General features: G+C 40.0%; 2 protein-coding genes across 2 annotated transcripts; one reads left to right on the top strand and one right to left on the bottom strand.

Annotated features, from left to right (window-relative positions):
• Window positions 1–39: 39 nt before the first annotated feature.
• LOC110981823 (ribosomal RNA-processing protein 7 homolog A-like) lies at window positions 40–7,355 on the top strand. The gene is made up of 7 exons (XM_022239770.2): window positions 40–198; window positions 1,064–1,203; window positions 1,302–1,427; window positions 1,518–1,647; window positions 2,177–2,274; window positions 3,032–3,230; window positions 3,765–7,355. The coding sequence occupies exons 1-7, from the start codon at window positions 84–86 to the stop codon at window positions 3,848–3,850; spliced, it is 894 nt and encodes a 297-aa protein (XP_022095462.2). The 5' UTR covers window positions 40–83; the 3' UTR covers window positions 3,851–7,355.
• On the bottom strand, window positions 4,077–18,796 carry LOC110981822 (integrator complex subunit 15-like). Its single transcript, XM_022239769.2, has 7 exons — window positions 18,669–18,796; window positions 10,791–11,020; window positions 9,814–10,053; window positions 9,419–9,581; window positions 8,292–8,840; window positions 7,250–7,289; window positions 4,077–4,514 (listed from the first exon to the last, which is right to left on the bottom strand). The coding sequence occupies exons 1-7, from the start codon at window positions 18,787–18,789 to the stop codon at window positions 4,469–4,471; spliced, it is 1,389 nt and encodes a 462-aa protein (XP_022095461.2). The 5' UTR covers window positions 18,790–18,796; the 3' UTR covers window positions 4,077–4,468.
• Window positions 18,797–18,830: the final 34 nt, after the last annotated feature.

Below are 18,830 nucleotides of genomic sequence, written 5' to 3'. Positions count from 1 at the left end.
AGAGAGCATGTGGCACAGCGCCCTCAAAGAAAATTTACTCACGCCGCGCCTGATGTCACTCGAAATGTACAGTGTACAGGTACATGCAACTTGTGGTTGGTTGTACAGTTGCAGGCTGGCCGTCTGTACTGTGTGGGTTTCGCGACCATAAGTGCGATATCACGATGATACGTCCACATTCTGTTGCTGGATTCACAGGTATGGTGGTGAAATTGGTTTTTTCTTCAAAAAGCATAAATCAATTGGAGTACTTTCAAAGCTCAGTGTAATATTTAGCATAAAGGTTTGGCCCCTATAATAGAAACGTGTTTATAGATAGCCTACTCATGACTCAGTATAGCAATGGGCATGGAGGTAGGAAAAGGCACCAGGCGAGTAAGCCTAAATGGTACTCCTATTTTTATTAACTAGGCCTAGTTACATTCTAGTATTACTACTTTTGAATCACGTTGAATACCCACAGAACTTTGGGGTTCGTTGTCCGTTTTCATGGTAGCACGTTGCACCGGTGGACGACAAACCCCATGGTTATGCATGCATGTTCTTGGGGGAAATACATTTACGCAAATACATGCGCAAACATGGCTCCTTTTGAAGTTTCTAAGTCCAAATGTGCCAATGTAGGTCTCGGGGAGCGGCTACGCTGATAGGAAATGGGCCTTGCATGCTTTGTGCGTCATGCAACGCCAAGTGAATGGGGAAGGTGGAAGAATTTTGTAAATGTGGGTCCATGGAGCAGCTACATGGATAAGGGGACTGTCCCGAGTGTGAGTGGTTCCGAGTATGAATTGACTGGGGTACCTGTTGACTTGGATTTGAGTTTGAGTTGACTTACATGTAGGTGTCAATTTTGGGGTGTATGTACACAGGATATAGTATCACTAATAAACATTTGTTCCACACTTTGGATACTGACATGAGGTATTCCGGAACATGACGCACGTTGTGTGTGGTTTGGTTGGTATTTTTTCTCTATCAGAATCAATTCTGAGTTGTACACTTAGTTGTAGTTTTCCCCCAATTGATATTATTGTTACTATTTTTATCTGCTCTTTGATTCCAGTCCTTCCAATTCGCTTCAATGCCAAAAGTGAGACAGACCATTTCCTCTACTACAGAGAACACAGAGTAAGAGATGAAGATGCCACAAAGCCAGCAAGCAGAACCCTTTTTGTTGTCAACGTTCCTCCGTTCTGCAACAAGGTAGAGCCCTATGAGAATCCACATAATTCTTGAACTTTCTCATGCTTTGTTTCCTGCCTATCAATGTGGCTAATTAGTTTCCCTCTATTTGATTACAGGAATGCTTGGAAAGACTATTTGGGCTGTGTGGTAAAGTAGAGGATGTTTTTATTCAAGATAAGCCCTCATCGACGGTTTGTTCAGAAAAGCATTCCAAGAATTTCCCATCTCCAGTAAATTCACTGGTAAGACACTAATAGTAATTTTTTTCACTCATGAAATGTTTCAGAATTGTGCTGGAGTTATTTCAAAAGAGTTCCTTTTTTTATCCATAGGGTTTTCAGTTTGCATTTGTAGTATTCCAGAAATCCTCCTCTGTACCCAAAGCAAAACAGCTTCCATCTCAACTAGAAGAGCCTTTCCTCTTATCAACAGAAGATAAATCGCTACTCACAGGCTATAAAAGTAAGTCTGATTGTCAAAGATTTATTTATAAAAAGAGTTACGTGGCATTACCTGTGACACAGATTTCATTGAAATGCTAAGCAACAGAATAGCTCTGCCGCTATAAGGTTACCAGCCCAAATGCCATGTGTGAAACAGTACATGTTCTTGGTTCTCGGTAACATTTTAGCAATGTTTAGTTTCTTAACAATTTGCAATGTGCAAGATTCTTTTAGAGATTATGAACTCAAAGGTGGCCATTGTAAATTCTGACTCATTTTTACATAGTGGGTCACAAATTGAACCCAAGCTCATAATAGTATTCATTGAGATTTTTCACAACCTGTGTCAGTTGAGTGGATGTTTTTCTGGGGAATGTCAGATACACCACTGGCAGTTTCAAGGGTCATCTGTCTTTGTCCTTGAGGAAATGATTATTTTTGAGCAACCTTCTGCCCTCTAAAGCAGACCACATCCCCCCTGCTCTGCATACAATCTCTTAGTCATGTGATCATTTTCATTACCAATCTATCTGTCTTTTTCTCATCAGAATGGTGCTCAGATTATACCTTGAGTCGCCCAGATGTGGATGATCTTCAGAAAGAGATTGACGATTTCATGCAGGAGTATGATGCCAAAGTGCAGGAGGTAGGGCCATGTCACTTTCAGGAAGCATTCAGTTTGTTGCTGAGAATGACGTCAGCTCGTAATACCCCTAACTGAGAGCAGGGCTTGTCTGAGTTATTCCTTGAAGGAGAACAATGCCCTATGTTAGTTTTACTTCGTGTATGTTTTTTTCGTGACCGCAACCAGAAATGTACTTTCTCTTTTTGTCACTGGTTACGCATTTCAGGACTTAGTCACACCTGGTGTGACCAACTGAGAGCCGAGGATTTGTTTATTGTTTGTTCAGAAGGGCAGAAAATAAACTTACGGGTTTTTCACCATCTCCAAAACAAGTGACTTGTGCATGTCCCCCCTTATTGCATACAGCAAACCAAATTTAGTACATGTATATCTCTTCTATGATGTCAAAATAAAAAGCAGAGTAGGATATCTTGTGGAATAATGAGTGAAAATTTTGTTTTTTTTCATCGATTTCCATCAGATGATGTAACTGCTTCAGATTTCACTTGTATTTGGGCTATTTTAAAAAGGTTTGTGGTTGCTTTGATGTCCTGAACATGTTTCTGGTAAGGGTCAAGAAATGCACTCCCTATCTTTGATGGGTTTTCCCAGCTATACTTTCTCCGTGCATTTGCATGTAGTATGCATCCTTTCCATTGTATAAAAACAATATATTACATATCCCAGCTGCCTACGCGTGTCAGTTATCTGCCGCGGCTCTGACTTTTGTTCCATATTTAGCCCATATCTGAACAATTTGTTTCCGACTTGTTTGCAGGAGGAATTAAAGGCCAAAGAGCTGGAAGGTGTGCCAGATGAAGAGGGCTGGATCACGGTAACGAGAAAAAGTGCTAAGCCAGCCGTAGCCCGCACTGAGAAGAACCAACGAAGGCTCCGTGCCAAGGAGAGGAAGAAGAGGGAAAAGACTGAGCTGCTCAACTTCTACACATTTCAGATGAGGGAGAGCAAACGAGAACGTAAGTTTCCTGCAAAGAGTAGGGTTGGATTCTAACTCCTATTAGCCCAAGCCAACCACCAATCCTGGGGCAATCTCTCTTGGTCTCTTCCTGGAGTCCTCCAGAAATCATCCACTCTGCAGGTAATCAGTCACGTGTTCTTTGTGCTGAAATTTCACCGAGCTTCAAGTGCCGTGTTAGTTACCAGTGGTAGGCCTGTTCCTTGGTCAGTCAGCAACTCCTAATGGATTTCAACAAATCCTGGAGGGTTAGGGTTCATGCCAGGTGTGGGATGCTGCGAGGGGCTACAGATGCAGTTTCTCTGGTCTTGGCCTTAATGACTCCTTGGAAATGTTCCCAGTTGGCTACTGCTGTAGTAGAAGAGGTGACCTCGCCTGAGAAAGTGCAATTTCTGCAGGGATGTCACACTCATGCCAGGATTTTTCGAGATCCATGTTGGACAGATTTAATTATGGAGTATAACCTTGAAAAATCATCTGCTAGTTGTACGTGTTTGACACTTGGAAGTTGAATTTTTTGTGCTTTGATTTTCAGATATAGCTCAGCTCCGGCAGAAGTTTGAAGAAGATAAGCAGAAAATTGCCCAGATGAAAGCTGCCAGGAAATTCAAGCCTTTTTGAAAAACAATCCGGATGGATGACTACTTAATCTACACTTGTTGCTGAGGGCGCAATAGGTGCCTTCATCCCAATACAGGATTTCTGTAGACCAGAAATTTCCACAGAACTGCTCAAAATTTAAGATCCTGAGACTTATCTACGTTCTAAATTTCTTTCAGTGCTGTTAATCACTGAGATGCCATACATGTACAAGAGGTTCCTCATCAATTCACAAAATACCAAAATGCACTGTATCATAATTACATATTTTTTATTGCTACACATACATATATACACTTCTGGAGGATTTCAGTGGACAGCCCTAAATGAAATTTTTGGGAACCCTTATAAATTGTACGATGGCTTTTGTGAAACAACTTTACTTTGTTTTCTATGTGTGCCTGAATTTCAGTGTTAAAAGAGAAACCTTATTTCTATATGCTGCATCCTGTTGAAAAATAACTTGATTCTTAAAATGCAAAAAAACACACAAAATGTCCACAAGTACAATTTCTTCAAATTTAGTACATTTATAAACATGTAAAATATAAGAGAAGCAAGAACAGGTGGACTTTTCTCCATCTAAGTTGACACACTGACAGGAAGAGTGGCAGTCTGGTCTCACAAGCTCTTTTTCAGTTAACTCTGCATAGCGCCCTCATGCTGTAAAACCAGGGAGAGTAGCCTGCAATAAAAAGAGACCAAGCAAACATCAGATATAACATCTTCCCAATGGCTACGGCCATTAATTATGTCATGATAATGGCAAAAAGCCAAGCCATAGCCACAAGACACTCCATTCAAACATGGCTCAGCACAATCTGTCTGTGTAGCTCATTTACTGGCAAGTAAATGTTCAGCTTTCCCACAAAGCAATTTGTTCCTGTGCAACAGTTATTAAACTACAGTCAAGTAACTCTTTGAATCAGGCGTGCGACTTGGACAAAAAATGAGAAAATTCCAATCTTTACAGGGCTGTACAGTGTTTTTCAGTTTTCAGTGGTATGAGTGTGGAGTGAAAAAGGAGGAAATCAGCTGATCCAAAGAAAAGTTGCAGGCCTGTTGAATCTGACAAGACAAATATTGTATTAACTCTCCAGTTTGCAACCTCGTGTTTAAGATTTGGCTAACAATGTTATACTAATGACTACGGAAATGTTAGCTGATGATAGTTCAGGTGGGGAGAGGCTACACCATGCCTTCTGTGTACATTTAACACATTTTTTATGCGGCAAAATAAATTGAAGTGGTTGTACAGACAGCACAATTTCTGTATTGTGAGAAACACAAGGCTCTGAAACTAGGGTATTTTGTCTGATGTACCCAAAGAAAAAAGATGCACTGAGTTAATGTTGCCAGAAAAGCATCACAAGGCTGGGTTTAAAACTTGGGTACAGCTGGCAATGCCACATGCCAATGGGTTGCCATTGGCTCGTGAATGTATCCACTTACCATAGCCATGTGTATCGCATCTAGCCGTGGCAAGAGTTTTCAAACATTCCTACGACACCAGTCTATAATTGTCTACCATGCATTTGGTAATCACCAAATTCAGTCTTTTCCTTAGGCTCACCCTTAGGCAGTATAGCCTTTCTAAGAGTGTATGTTTCTCCATCCATTGTGAACATTTTTCTCTTTCACCTCTTTTTTTTGCGGCTACAATTTTCTTTTTTTCCCCGGATTGTTCACAAGTGATATTTAGTACATTTAGTCACATTTTAACGTTTTAGTACATTCTGACTTGGAATGTTGCATACTTTTATGTGTATTATAAACTATAAATTTGTTATAAACCATATTCTTTGAAAAAATGGACCTTTCCCATGAAATATGCTAATAAGGCGCATGCGCATAACTACCTGGTTGGCAAAGTTGCTTAAATCTATGACACAATACAAATCTCCATGTGTGCATAACTATGAGCACATACTCGCCGTTTCAACACTAGTATACTAGTATAGTTCGACACGAGTGCCAAACTTAAAGACAAGGTATTGTTGCTTTCCAACCTCGGGACATCGACAACTTCTGTTAGTTCCGGGAAAAGCTTGAAGTATCGGATAAAGGCTGTAATAACATTTTTGACTGACCTTCAACACGCAATTGTGGTTACAGCAGTTCTCGTACACTGCCAACAGTCAAAGGCTGAGTCAATTTGAATAATTCACTATTCAAATATTCGACCTTCAATTAGATCGAATATCCGAATATTTGGTCGTACCGACCAGCAGATTGTTGATGAACAGTCCATGTACATATATAAAATCAGTTGCAATGACGCACACAATACTGTAGTACATTACAATCACTATAATAGCTTATGTCTAGGAGTATCTCCAGCCACAATTTAGCAAGATTTAGTGATGAACAATATTTCTTGCCCCTTGAAATTTTTAAATGAATAATCTACTTTGTAAATCGTAAGAATTCTGTCGCTTTTCACTTGAATCTGCTTGAAACAAGCCTCCACAGTGTAATTTTTCTCATTTACAAGAAGACATTATCCTATCGTTTTCATGAATTTACATTCAAATATTTGAATTTGGGAAATAATATTCGATAATCGATCGAATATCCGGATATTCGGCACAGCCCTACGACAGTCTTGACAACTGCACTTGCCAACCAGTGGAAGAAGCACGCACGCACCTGTCTAATTTGCATATTTCATGGCAAAGTTACATTACATACATAAACTGGTGGTGGTGCCTTTAATAATATCAAGAAGGAAATACTACTCCACACATTCACAGGTGCAAGCACAGGTCTCTCTGCCCAGCTGTCAAATGCCTAATTATCCAGTTTCCACTATAACTGCAATTTCCACTGATTGCACTTCCAACAAATGCTGAGTGATCTTGACCGGCTCCCATCCTACCAGGAAATCTGGCCATTAACAGGATGCGGGAAGCACCGGGTGATTAAGTCCCTGACACTTCTGGGGTCAGGGTGACAGAGTGAGCAAACTGTTTTGACTTCACATGGAAATAAACAATTCTCGTTTTCTTAAAACCCTTCCAACTTTCATGAAGCTGTATTTCCCTGAGGAAGCTTGTTCAGGTCAAGGTAACGTTTTTTCCACATGTGCAACCTGTTTTAGTCATTGGACATGCGGTGGGTAATTTCAGACTGGAATTCCTCACTGCAGTTCGGACTTTTTTTTTAACTATGACAATGGCCTTGGCACTCTCTTCCCCTGGGGTACACTATTTTGTTTTTTTTCAGTGCGGCTAATTTAATACAATGGAGAAAATAACTCTGACCTTCTGAAGAATACAAGGCCCGCACTTGAGAATGATGGTTTCAATAGGCTTAGCTGGAATACCAAACGAGGACATGTACATGTAATATGTATGAAGGGAACAAAGCACTGAACAAAGTGAGATTCACATAATCAGGACTGGGCCAATGAACACTTACTGATTGTCAGGTAGACCATCAAGAGCTGCTGTTAGGGTACCTAGGAAGAGAAACAAAAGACTTTATCTTAATAAATACTAATGGTTGGTAGCATATTTCGACAAGATTTTTTTGTCTTGGTTTGATGTGAGATTTATTCATTTTGGTCTCCCTAATTGTTACTATTACTACTGCTTTAGGGTTCTTGCAATTTACTCGTTCATTTTCTATTTTGTTCATGTGCAAGTTCGATGTTTTGACAGCACATGCCAATGACATTGAGGAAGTGCATCAGTGTGCGAAGTGTGCTGCTTGCATGCGTGCTGTGTTTTCCAATGACCTTGCCTTTACTGAAATGAACCGGCTCAATGCATGACGTGTATCTGAACACATTTCTGCTGCCAGTATCTGTAATTTTCAGTCCTCCTGAGGTGGATATGAGAAAAGAGGTGACAAAAACCTGAAAAACATGGGAAACATTTTACCGCATTACAAGAATGCACTTCCCAAATGCCATGCCAGAAAAACAATTTTGAAAGGCCAAAAACACTTGACAAATATGACTGTGCCTAGCCGAAGTCAACTTGCATACATGTAGGGAGGGCTGTGTGCATGGCCCTAAAAACTCCATTCAGCAAAACTCAACACATCTCCTCTTTTTTTGTGAATGACCTTTCCTGAATAGGTTCCATTTTATTAAGCTTCTGAAATTACCAAAACAGCTAAGATGTTTTAATATATAGAAGTACCCAATTTTTTTCCAGAATTCTGTCCAGCCTCACCTACATTTTGAATTTTTGATCAACACCTGTTATAAGGTTGGAAGAGTGAAGAGCAAAGAATATCATGACTTGCCTCACAGAATAGCTATCGGAGGGAAACAATATATTTAAGGCTTAAACTCCTGGGTTAAATATGATATACATGTACTGTAAACATGGGCAAAATTTGATCAGCAGTCAATAATTAATAAGTCATACCAGGTCACCGAGCAATATCAACCAGCAGTTGACTAACGGTTGCTGATGGAATTTAGCCATACCAGCAACTGAATGATACTCACTCCTGCAACAATGCAGAGCCCCTGTGTACAGGGACACTTGAACCACTTGGGCCAACCGGTCCAAGGAGACATCAACAACCTCCCTTGCCTCCTCTTCATCATCAATTCCACCCAGCAGCCTTTTCAGGCTGGCAACGATGCCCTCGACATCTCTCTCCGACAGCGGTTCCTCGTGTTTGGACTTGGCAGCCCTGTACTTGAGTTTCTGCTGGGTTGAGAGGAGGGCTTGGAGAACACCTAGATGTAATCTGGAATACAGGAGATGCGATGTTGAATCCTCTTTGAGGCTGGCGTGTGCAATGTCCGCCTGCGACGGGGGCTTCCACCGCAGGGAAACCAGCGGAGAGAGAACACAGGCCTTGATCAGTCCAGGGAAGGGGCCCGGCAGTGAGGGCGAGGAGCCCGGGGGCGGGTCAGTAGTACCATGGAATGATGGGATATTTGGGGGTGGATTCAGGAAATGTTCAATGAAGATGAGAGGGTGTTTGCTGGTCCAGCTAGTGAGCACCTCCAGCAAGGCTGAATGGGGAAGATTCTTCTTCTTTGGATCTGCAGAAAAATTCAAGTCCAAAACACTACATCAGGTTTACAAATAATCATAAAAACCAGCATTTAAAATACTCTTTTTATTATTAGCTCAATCACAGCACTTAAAAATAATATAGAGTAGAATAATTACATGAGATTAATCAATGCTTTAAGAAAGTAGACAATGAAAATATTACACTGTAGTGAAACAACAGTGTAATTGAAAAAAGGATAATTATTAATCATTTTGTTCACCCTAGAATATAAATGACCTTTTGAAAAGCAAAATCTGTTTTTTACCTTTTAGATAGTGTACTGAAGTGTGACATCATTCATTTGCAACCAGGAAGTGTAGTGCAAATGAATGGAATACACGCGTGTGCCGGTTCATGAGCTGGTTCTCACACTAATGCCTTTTTACTACATAATTGTGTGCATTACGCATTTACTTTGATGCCCCATACAAAAATACCTTGAGGTCTACTTTGTAATCAGTACTTTTCATTGGTCCTAACACTAATAGACCTAAAACACAGAGACATCATGCTTTGTTTACATGTGCATTTTTCTGTGGGAACTCATGGATAACCATAGATTACCTCTGTCAATGTCATACAGGGCTGATATGGAGGACATAAGCTGGCACACAAATTGCGGTGAGGAGTCCACCAAGTCCCTGAGCAGCTCGCATGCTGTGGGGATCAAGATGCAGTAATCCTCCACCAGACTACTGGTGAGGGCCAGGGTGGCCTCAGACGCGCCCTAGGAGACCAAGAGGGGTACAGAATGGGAAGAGACAATGGGTCACGGAGTTAAGTCCCACGGATTTGGCTTGAGTCACGGCATAGTTCCTTTTCCGTGGTATCTGCCGCATATGCAAAAGGTGTTTTGAACATTAAACTGAAACACGGTACTTTAATAACTCATTTAGAAGGAATAGAATCATGAAAATTCATTCTGATGAATCCCACATCACAACAGTGCACATTTTTACCTGGTTGTGTAGCAAGACAGCTGCACAGTCAAGCACAGGGATACAGTTCACGGCGATGGCCATGGAGACCAGTTTACTCAGTGCCCCTGTTCGGTGTTCATCCACTGTCGCTATCGGTCCCGGCTTGCAACCAAAGAAGGCATCAAAGACATTATGTCTGGTGATCAGATCTTGGTTGAGCTGGAAATGGTTGCACAGCTCCTCCAGAAGTCTCAGTTCTTGAATAGCTGTCAGTTTTTGCTGAAAAGTGGGAAAATGAGTCAAAACAGAAGACAGGCAAAATTTTAATCTTTTTCTCCTTAATCAGTAGTTTTTGCTAAACAGTTATACACGGACAATATGAAAGATGGAAATAATTATTAAAAATCTACATGTAAATATTGAGTGGTCACTCAACAGTAACAATTTTCAGAACAGAAACTTTCTGACACCTATAGCATTTCGTAAACCACATTTAAGATTTGAAGAATAGTTCCAAGAGAGTACCCAAGTAATTGCTCATCAATCTCAAAACCTGGTTCCATTTTTTGGCTGGGTGCCCTTTACAAAAATTTCCACATATACAATGTAATAGTACATAAATACAACATGGTTTGAGGTTCAGTGAGTTCAGTGATCTGTCATGAATATGCATGAGGTACAGATGTATACAACTGTAATACTGATGGGCAGAATTGCTGAAAAGTCATTGTGCTGCTGAAAAACTCGGTCCCATGGTCATAACTCCGGTTCAGAGATCTTTTGCTCCAATATAAAGGTAACATTTCGCTCAATAAAAACGTGCAGAAGATTCCCCACTGATGTTTAGAACAAAGTGCTGCTTCCTACAATGTTTCAGAGCACATGGTCTGCTGGGATTAAGCGCAATGCCATTTGTTCAGTATTCGTTCTATTTCAAGGGTACCTACATACCCAGTACTGACATAAAATGAGTAGGCGATTCCAAAAATGCCCATAAACACACCCCTACAACACACCTGCACCCTGCTGGTACCCGAATTTCGATAAAAGACAAACTCCTCAATGAGTTGATGAACACAGTCTTGGTTAGGGAACTTCCCCGGTGGGAAGTTCTCACACTGCACAAAGTACCGATGCAGCCATTCCAGTAGGGTGCGGGTTGCTCTCGGGAAATCCTGCCTTTGCAACGTTTTACGGAACTCCGGCAGCCGAAGGTGAGTGTCTGAGTACCACAAGCATACATCTTCTGTTGAAGCCAATCAAAGAAGACAGAAAAAAAGTTGAGAAAGGGAGATGATAAAATGTGAGGGAAAGAATTCCATATAGGACGCCACTTATTTTCCCTACAGTTATCTGCATATATTAGCCATCTGAAAGTCTATAATAAGACCTAAAAAGTCAAATTTAGCAGGGAAAATATTGAGGTTTTCCTGTTCAAAGCGCTTATAATTTTTTTCAGACCAATCTCAAAGAGTTTCTGGACAGAGTGTCAAGAGCAGCATCTGTATTATATGGAACTCTTTCCAATGTGAGAATTACTGTTCTTCTTACAATGGGAGTGTACTCAAGTTAATTATTATTTCAATTTTTGACTTACCATGCTGACCAAGTACTTTAGTATATAAAAACTTATTTTTCCATTTAAAATTAATTCAAAGTTGGTCTCCTTGGGTTTTATACAGGACTGGTTTTGAAGCTAGGGCCAACATGTACATATGTATGTAAAATTTACCAACTCAAGTTTCACAAAGAATCCATCCTGCCATTTCATATAGGGTGAAAATAACACATTCAAGACATGTATGACCATGATGACATGAGATAGTAGGTATACATGGACGGTACATACTTCCAGAACAGTAACGTTTATACAATTACAAACCTTATATATAATTATGGTTATTGGAATGGAAGTAGATTGGGCAAATCACAATGCAGCTTTCATCTGTGGATGACTGGAAAACAAGAAGGAAAAGATAGGAGCTGTGTTGTGACTGGTCAAGCTTTTATGCAGCTGACCGTGATTGAGAGTACATGCTTTAGGGCTGAGTCAATCCGAATAATTCACTATTCAGATATTTGACCTTCAATTCAATCCAATATCCGAATATTTGGTCGTACCGGCTGGCAGATTGTTGATGAACAAACCATACACAAAATCAGTTGCAATAACACGCGGGCAGTTCCACGGTGTTGGATGTACATTTTGGACACTTCAACAGTGTGTGTTATTATACAAATAATCCTGAAGCAGATTTTGATTTTGATAAAAGACATCAGCTAGTTGGTACATTCATTTAATAAGAAAAATTCTCTCTCAGAATTATTATCCTTGTAGAAGCTGACTCATAACACCACGGTGTTGGACGTACTCAGAGAAAGTTAATTGTTTGAGTTTCCATTTTTATATCACAAACTCTGTGATTTGCCAGGACCTGAAGAAGTAGTTTTCCTGTGTTTACTTTTAGCAAACCCTTATTAATTATTAACTTCATGGCAAAACACATTTTTATCTTGTTGTGACTTTCAGGTAAAGCATTTATTATATTGGTGTTGGACATACATTTTTTGGTGACTTTTCAGAATAAAAGGTAATCAGTTCAAACACAAGCTTGTCTCATTTTTCTACCTTCATGAAAGCTTTAGTAAACTTTCCAAACCAAAAGAAAATGCCAAGCCATTAAAAAATCATCAAAAGCAACTAGAAAGGAACTGGATGATGGGGTATTCAATAAAACAGTATGAAAGAAAATATTGTCTACAAGTATTTATGCAAATTTTGCTCACTTAACTAGTCAGGTACTGTCAAACATTCAAACTAAAAAAAAAAGTTTTCTACAGTTGACAATCCTTTAGACAAATAAATCAAATTAAAAGACAATTGTATACATGTACCTGTAAGATCTTTTGGTCTTAGAACATGAAATTAAACATGTTTGTATGACAAATGCTGCGTGTGTACTAAGCTGCAATTGTAAATATTTCCAGTTCACACTTCACAGGTTATAGTACACATGTAAAATCCAAAAAGAAACTAAATGATATACCCTTTTAGATGATTGCAAAATCAAAGGAATGGGCTAGCAATTAGGCTGAGAGATTATCCTTTTCACTGAAATTTAAGACTAATGGGATAATGCTTTTAAAACTATAGTCTTCCATTGTACATGTATGTTTCATGATAGATACTGTACATGTACATGTATATGCCATGGAAAGCACATACAAGTGGAACACCCCCTTTAATTCCTCAAGCAACACAAAGTGAAACCAATTGATTTTACATGTACCTTGCACAAAGGTATAAAAACACACCTTTGTTTAGTCTTTGACAATTCTTCTTTCTTGATGTGGATTACATGTACATGTATACAACACTTAGAACTTTACTTGTCTTCATCAAAGCTCACACTGACATGACTTACTTCTGATTCATGCAAAGCACGTTTGTCCACACATGACACATGTGGAATGGTTTTGAGCCCTAATTATAACCTTATTAGGATGTGTATGTCCAAATAGTCAAATTTATGCAAATTAGTAAAAAACAAAAGTGAAGCCTATTTGGTACTTTTACAAAAGGTTGAGGCCTCATTTCCATGTATGCATATTTCCATGTATTGGTCGACATCATTTTTGGAAATTCCATTTGAAGTTAAAATTTGATTTAGACCAGAGTCTGCTACAGGTTTATCAAAGGAGTGAATTTTTCCATTTGGGCAAGAGGACATCAATATTTTATTAAGGACCTATCTATTCAGGGGCAACAGCTATTCATAAGAAGAAGGTACGGGGACTACTAATGTTACTGCAAGGTACAACAAAAAAATCAAGATAGGAGAGAACACAATTAGTGCCATTATGACTGCTTGAGATGTTTATCTACAAAAAATGTAACACATACGTGTACTGTTGTACAAGAATGCAAGGTCCTTCAAATTGCATTCAAGTCCAATTGATTCCCATAATCCTTAATGAAACAAATTAGTTTCTTTTTTAGAGGACGTGTGAGGGTCACTAGTGGACTACGTTCCTGAAGCCAAATGGTCAAGGTGTCTTATGATCCCCAGCATCATTGGACAATGGCAGATCCAAATCTTCTCCAAGACACCTTGTAAAAAGTGAGTAATCTGCAACGCGAAATCTTGATCCTGACTCCACTAGTCCTGCTTTCTTACAGATGTCATCAAAACTTTCTCTTTGGACAGGAATACAAATGGTGACCTCTGAGTCGGCACCTCTTGCAATTGTCAATTGCTCCTGGACCTGGATGGAAAACAAGAAAATAATTTTAAATTTAAAACCTTGCCTTGGTGTTAACAATATTTCCCTTTTCTCGTCCTACAAAGACTATGTGTACAATTTTGATTTCCGTTTTTAGACCTGGCCTTAAATCATTAATAACCATGGTAATTCATGAGTATGAAAATTAAAAGGCTTTGCTGATATCAAAACCAATCCTTTTAATTCAAATGGTCTTTACAACCAATGTAAATCTTTCATTGACATGAAGCCAATTTGATAATAGTTATCATTATTACAGATACATGTAAATAATACTAGAAAATATGCACATTAGAGTTGTAGAAACTACATCGTTGATCTTACCTGGATATGCAGCTGGTTTGTCAAATGACTGAAGGTATCTGCTTGGTTAACAGCACCAGGCACATCAACCACACTATCTTTAGAAATCCACTAATTATAAGTGGTTGGCCATCCCTCCCAATGGACCTTCACCTTGTTTCCTCTCTCCTCAATAACGTTTAACCGCAACAACGTTGATGTTGACCACTTTTGACAGGTTGATGTGGCTGCTGAGGACAATTTTGGCCCCTGGTGGAGCAGATGGTAGTCAACGCCTACCTTTTCACAAAGCTTCATTCTGTGACGGATGAAAAAGAAGAAACTATGAGAAGGAGTATGTCGCACATTCATGGATTGTATAGTCTAAGTTAACCCATACATGTAAAGTTTTCTTGTTTTCAAGAGCTATAGGTACATGTACTTCACAATTGCTAGATTTCGATTAACAATGATTAAAAAAGCATAGTTTGTATTACCAGATCATTTAAAAAAAAAGCTTTATTCAAACGACATGAAACACAGACATAACAGAGCGTTATGACCCAATGTAAACAGCAATTGCTCCAAAACGTCGAAATTGCAGCATTGTCACAGGGAGTGGTGTCAGTGACATGGAGTTGTACATCATATACATGTATATAAATGGAGGCCCAAGCCTAGGCCTAGTCCATCCTAGTATACTTGGGACCTACATTACATGTAGCCAGTAAGCTAAGCTTGTAGTTAACAAGACAACAGAACTTGTCATAATTTATACCAACTAATTCTGATGATAAATTGACAACATATAAGCTGAACCGATTTGTCAACACCATCGAAAAATTCGCTGAAGTTAGGCACTCAAAATGGAATGTGCTATGGCATTTGTAATCCAGCAGGGACGTGGCGTTTCCTCTGAAACAAATTTCTTGCGTCAAACTAAAGCTCTATAGCTGGTAAATTAGCCAATAAAACTATATGATTTTGTTCTATGTAACTTAAACTACAATGTGATGACAAATAGGTGGCAAAAATCTGAGAAACTTACTCACAATTTACTTCCAAATCTGTGAATGAAAGTTAGGCGGAACGTAAAACCACCATGCTTCGAATGTACCCGCTGATTCCAAAGTCTCCTGCTGCAGTCTTGCATACATCCTGTTTATGGCATGTACATGTAGGCACTTGTGCACCCATGAGCACCCATGAGCACCCACGGGGTAACGCACATAAAAAGACTAGTCATTGCCAGCTGGGCCACAGGTAACGCCAAATTCAGATGGGTATATCTTTTTAAAAGAAACAAACTTAAGTGTTTTCCTGAACCAATCACAATGAATTTTACATTATTACTATTAGCTAGCCAAAGGCTAGCCGAGGAAACACTTTTTGGAACTAAGTCGTACGGTGGCGCTGTGAAATGATACGTTGGTTTGAAGTAAGGAGCTGTGTGCAAAAAGAGGATTTCACATGGGAAATTAGCCCGATTTTAACGAAAAACGTGACATTTGTCATGAAATCCGCGAGGGTTGAGGAATAAGAATTTCATTTCGTTGGGGATTTTCTACCAGTATAGCATCTTACATTCTTAGCTTTCTGCTCCTACAAGAACTAAGAGATATTGTGTCGTTATGCGTAGAATGACGACAGATGCAAAAAAATGTCCATTTTTTGGCAGTTTTTCCATAGACGTGCAGTGGGAAGTTCGTGGGCATAGTTCCCCCGAAGAATCCATATGTATGCAGGCTAGGCTACTTCTACTTTGAGAACTCATAGTCACTAACTCAGTGATACTCTGTGTGCCTTCGAGGCAAGACGGTTTACATGGTATCATAACGCTATGGGATTGGCTTGACCATTTTCAGTGGCGGGGGATGACATCACACACAGCGCACCTTCTTAGATCAAGCAGATCAAGCAGGGGAAAATTTGGTTTAATGGCTTTTTAGGGCTGCAAACCATTTCACCACAAAAATTCGATTCTAAAACCCCATAGCGTTACGACGCCATGTAAACCTTCATGCCTCAAAAGCACATGGAGTATCAAGGATCGAGTTACATGTAGTGACTTCGAGTTCTCGAAGTAAGCTGGTCCTTAGCCCCACTAGTGTAGCACAGACTCTCACTCCCGCTCCATTCTTAGCCACACATCCGTATACGCAATTTCGTGTGAAAATTTTTGGCACACCTACTTATCATCGAGGGCGCAATTTCTTTTGCACACAGAGATGATCCTTAGCCTCTCCGCTTTCTTAGTGCCATTAATAGAATGATTTCACTCACGTTGTTCTGGTATTTTCCAGTCTTTTTGCCTTCACCATGTTCACTCATTCAATCTCACGGGCTCGCTCTCACAGTTGCCATCTTTAAAATAAGGTCACTTGACCCCTCATCGTCTCAACGGCTGTTCCATGTCAAGGCATCTAAACTGCTGCCAAAGATTTGGAAGAGCCCATTAGGCCTAGTATCTTATCGCTCAGTCCATGTATTAGATATGTCTTGACATGGAACAGCCATTGAGACGATGAGGGGTCAAGTGACGTAATGTTCAACGACCTTATTTTAAAATGGCGACTGTGAGATCGAGTCCGTGAGATTGAATGGGTGAAGGCAAAAAGACTGGAAAATACCAGAACAACGTGAGTGAAATCATTCAATAAATGGCGCTAATAAAGCAGAGAGGCTCAGGATCATCTGTGTGTGCAAAAAAAATTGCGCCCATGATGATAAGTGGTGTGCCAAAAATTTCAGTATGCTGACACGAAATTGCGTATACGGATGTGTGGCTACAGATGGAGCAGGAGTGAGAGTGCGTGTCACACTAGGCCCTAGTGAAGGTCCGGACAACTCGACCGTTTGCTAACTCGACTTCAGACAACTCAACCGTTGAGAAAACTCGACCGTCCGTACGTAAAAGGGAGAGACAAGTCGACCGTTGAGACAAGTCGTCCGTTGCGGGACACTGCCCGCTCAGCCCAGTCATCTATTGAGGCCATACATGTATGCCTCAAGGATGGAATTTCATGTTTAGATATATATCACTCACTACGAGTGATCCCAAAATCCTTTTTTTCATACCCAACAGTCATATAAACTCTTGCATCTAATGTCTGTTTAATCAAAATGACTTTCAAAGTTGCGTTTTATTAAAACTGGCCGAAAACTGAATACATATTGTTTCCTAGTTTTGGATCACGCATTAAGTGGATGCACGCAATATACTTTGTGAACTCATCTCGCTAATACGGACGTTGCAGAAATGTACGTGACGTAATGGGTTCGTCAGCTGTGCGGCACGAAGTAGTATTGTTGATGGCCCGCGCAGTGCAGCTAAAAAAGTTGAGTCGAAATTTATACAAGATCCAGGGGGGGGGGGGAGCGGGTTAGCGTGGCGGTTCTTTCCTCGCTTTGCACCAATGAGGCCCGGGTTCGAGTCCCGGCTTGGCCCAGGCCTTAAGTGCATTTGGTTTCCAGTCCATACTTGCTCTCGCAGGTTTTCTCCGGGTACTTCGGTTTCCTCTTGCCTCTAAAACTGGACCTTGTTCTTAACTCCGTAATGTGATGCTGATTAATAAAGTGTATGAATAAACGTACAGTTATTGCCGCAAATAGCCTGAGCTGCTGAAAGCACCATTAAAACAAAACAACAACATTACACAAGATCCAATTTTTTAAAAATTCATTGGAATTCTTATTTATGAACCAAGTTTTCTAAATTGAAGAATTTTTCATTAGAAAATAAGCTTTTTGCAATGGTTCTGGCTGAAAACAGATTTGCTGCTCGCATGGTTACTTTCCGGTAACAGGTCCAGAACGACAAAAAGTGTCACCACTTCCATAGATCCCATATGTCGGAATTAAAAGCTTAAAATTTGAAACTGATTTGGTGGTAAACCATGGTGTCTCTATCACACAAGGTGGACGGTGACCACATTTCACTGAAATTCAAGGATTTTTGTACAGCTGCAATCTGACTGAATAATTTCACTATCTTGAACTGGGAAAACGACTGTATTATGTGAAGAGATCTCACTGGTCGAGTTGTCTCTCCGTCAAAGTCGAGTTGTCCTAACGGACGACTTGGCAAACGGTCGAGTTGTCTGACATCCCCGCAATAGTGGGGCTAGCTAGTCCTATCATGGAGGTACATGTAGATTTCTACCTCGAGTCCATGGTCCTATGTAGGCCTACAATCAAATGAATGAATAACACCAGGATGCGTACCTGTAGTAACAGTTCAATAAATCACATGTAAGAGATGCTTCAGCCAGCATAAAACACAATATTACTATCACCAAATCTACTTAAAATTTTAAGTTTAATCTCACCGGGCCCGATTGTGTACGACGCCATCTTGCACATCAAACTCTGTGGCGCCACCAACAGTTTGAACCTTGTATTAACACTCGGCTTGAGACGCTGTGCGTCTGGAATCGTCTCTTTCTGCATTAAGAGAGCACGAATTTCGCCCGTTAATTTGATACAAAATT

Source organism: Acanthaster planci, linkage group LG07, assembly GCF_054643075.1.
Source record: "Acanthaster planci isolate LZ-2023a linkage group LG07, COTS_SCS, whole genome shotgun sequence".
Lineage (NCBI taxonomy): Eukaryota > Metazoa > Echinodermata > Asteroidea > Valvatida > Acanthasteridae > Acanthaster > Acanthaster planci.
The sequence above is the reverse complement of the archived record's forward strand: the minus strand, read 5'-3'. Positions and strand labels throughout refer to the sequence as shown.

Bases quoted from the DNA above. Each gene is read 5' to 3' on its own strand.
- LOC110981823 (XM_022239770.2), top strand. From the start codon at position 84: ATGCAACTTGTGGTTGGTTGTACAGTTGCAGGCTGGCCGTCTGTACTG. The intron at 1,204-1,301 runs GTAGAGCCCTAT...ATTTGATTACAG, and splicing joins TTCCTCCGTTCTGCAACAAG to GAATGCTTGGAAAGACTATT. The intron at 1,428-1,517 runs GTAAGACACTAA...TTTTATCCATAG, and splicing joins CATCTCCAGTAAATTCACTG to GGTTTTCAGTTTGCATTTGT.
- LOC110981822 (XM_022239769.2), bottom strand. From the start codon at position 18,789: ATGCAGAAAGAGACGATTCCAGACGCACAGCGTCTCAAGCCGAGTGTT. The intron at 11,021-18,668 runs GTGAGATTAAAC...TGGCTTCAACAG, and splicing joins GTCGTACACAATCGGGCCCG to AAGATGTATGCTTGTGGTAC. The intron at 10,054-10,790 runs GTGTGTTGTAGG...CCCACTTTTCAG, and splicing joins CGGGTACCAGCAGGGTGCAG to CAAAAACTGACAGCTATTCA.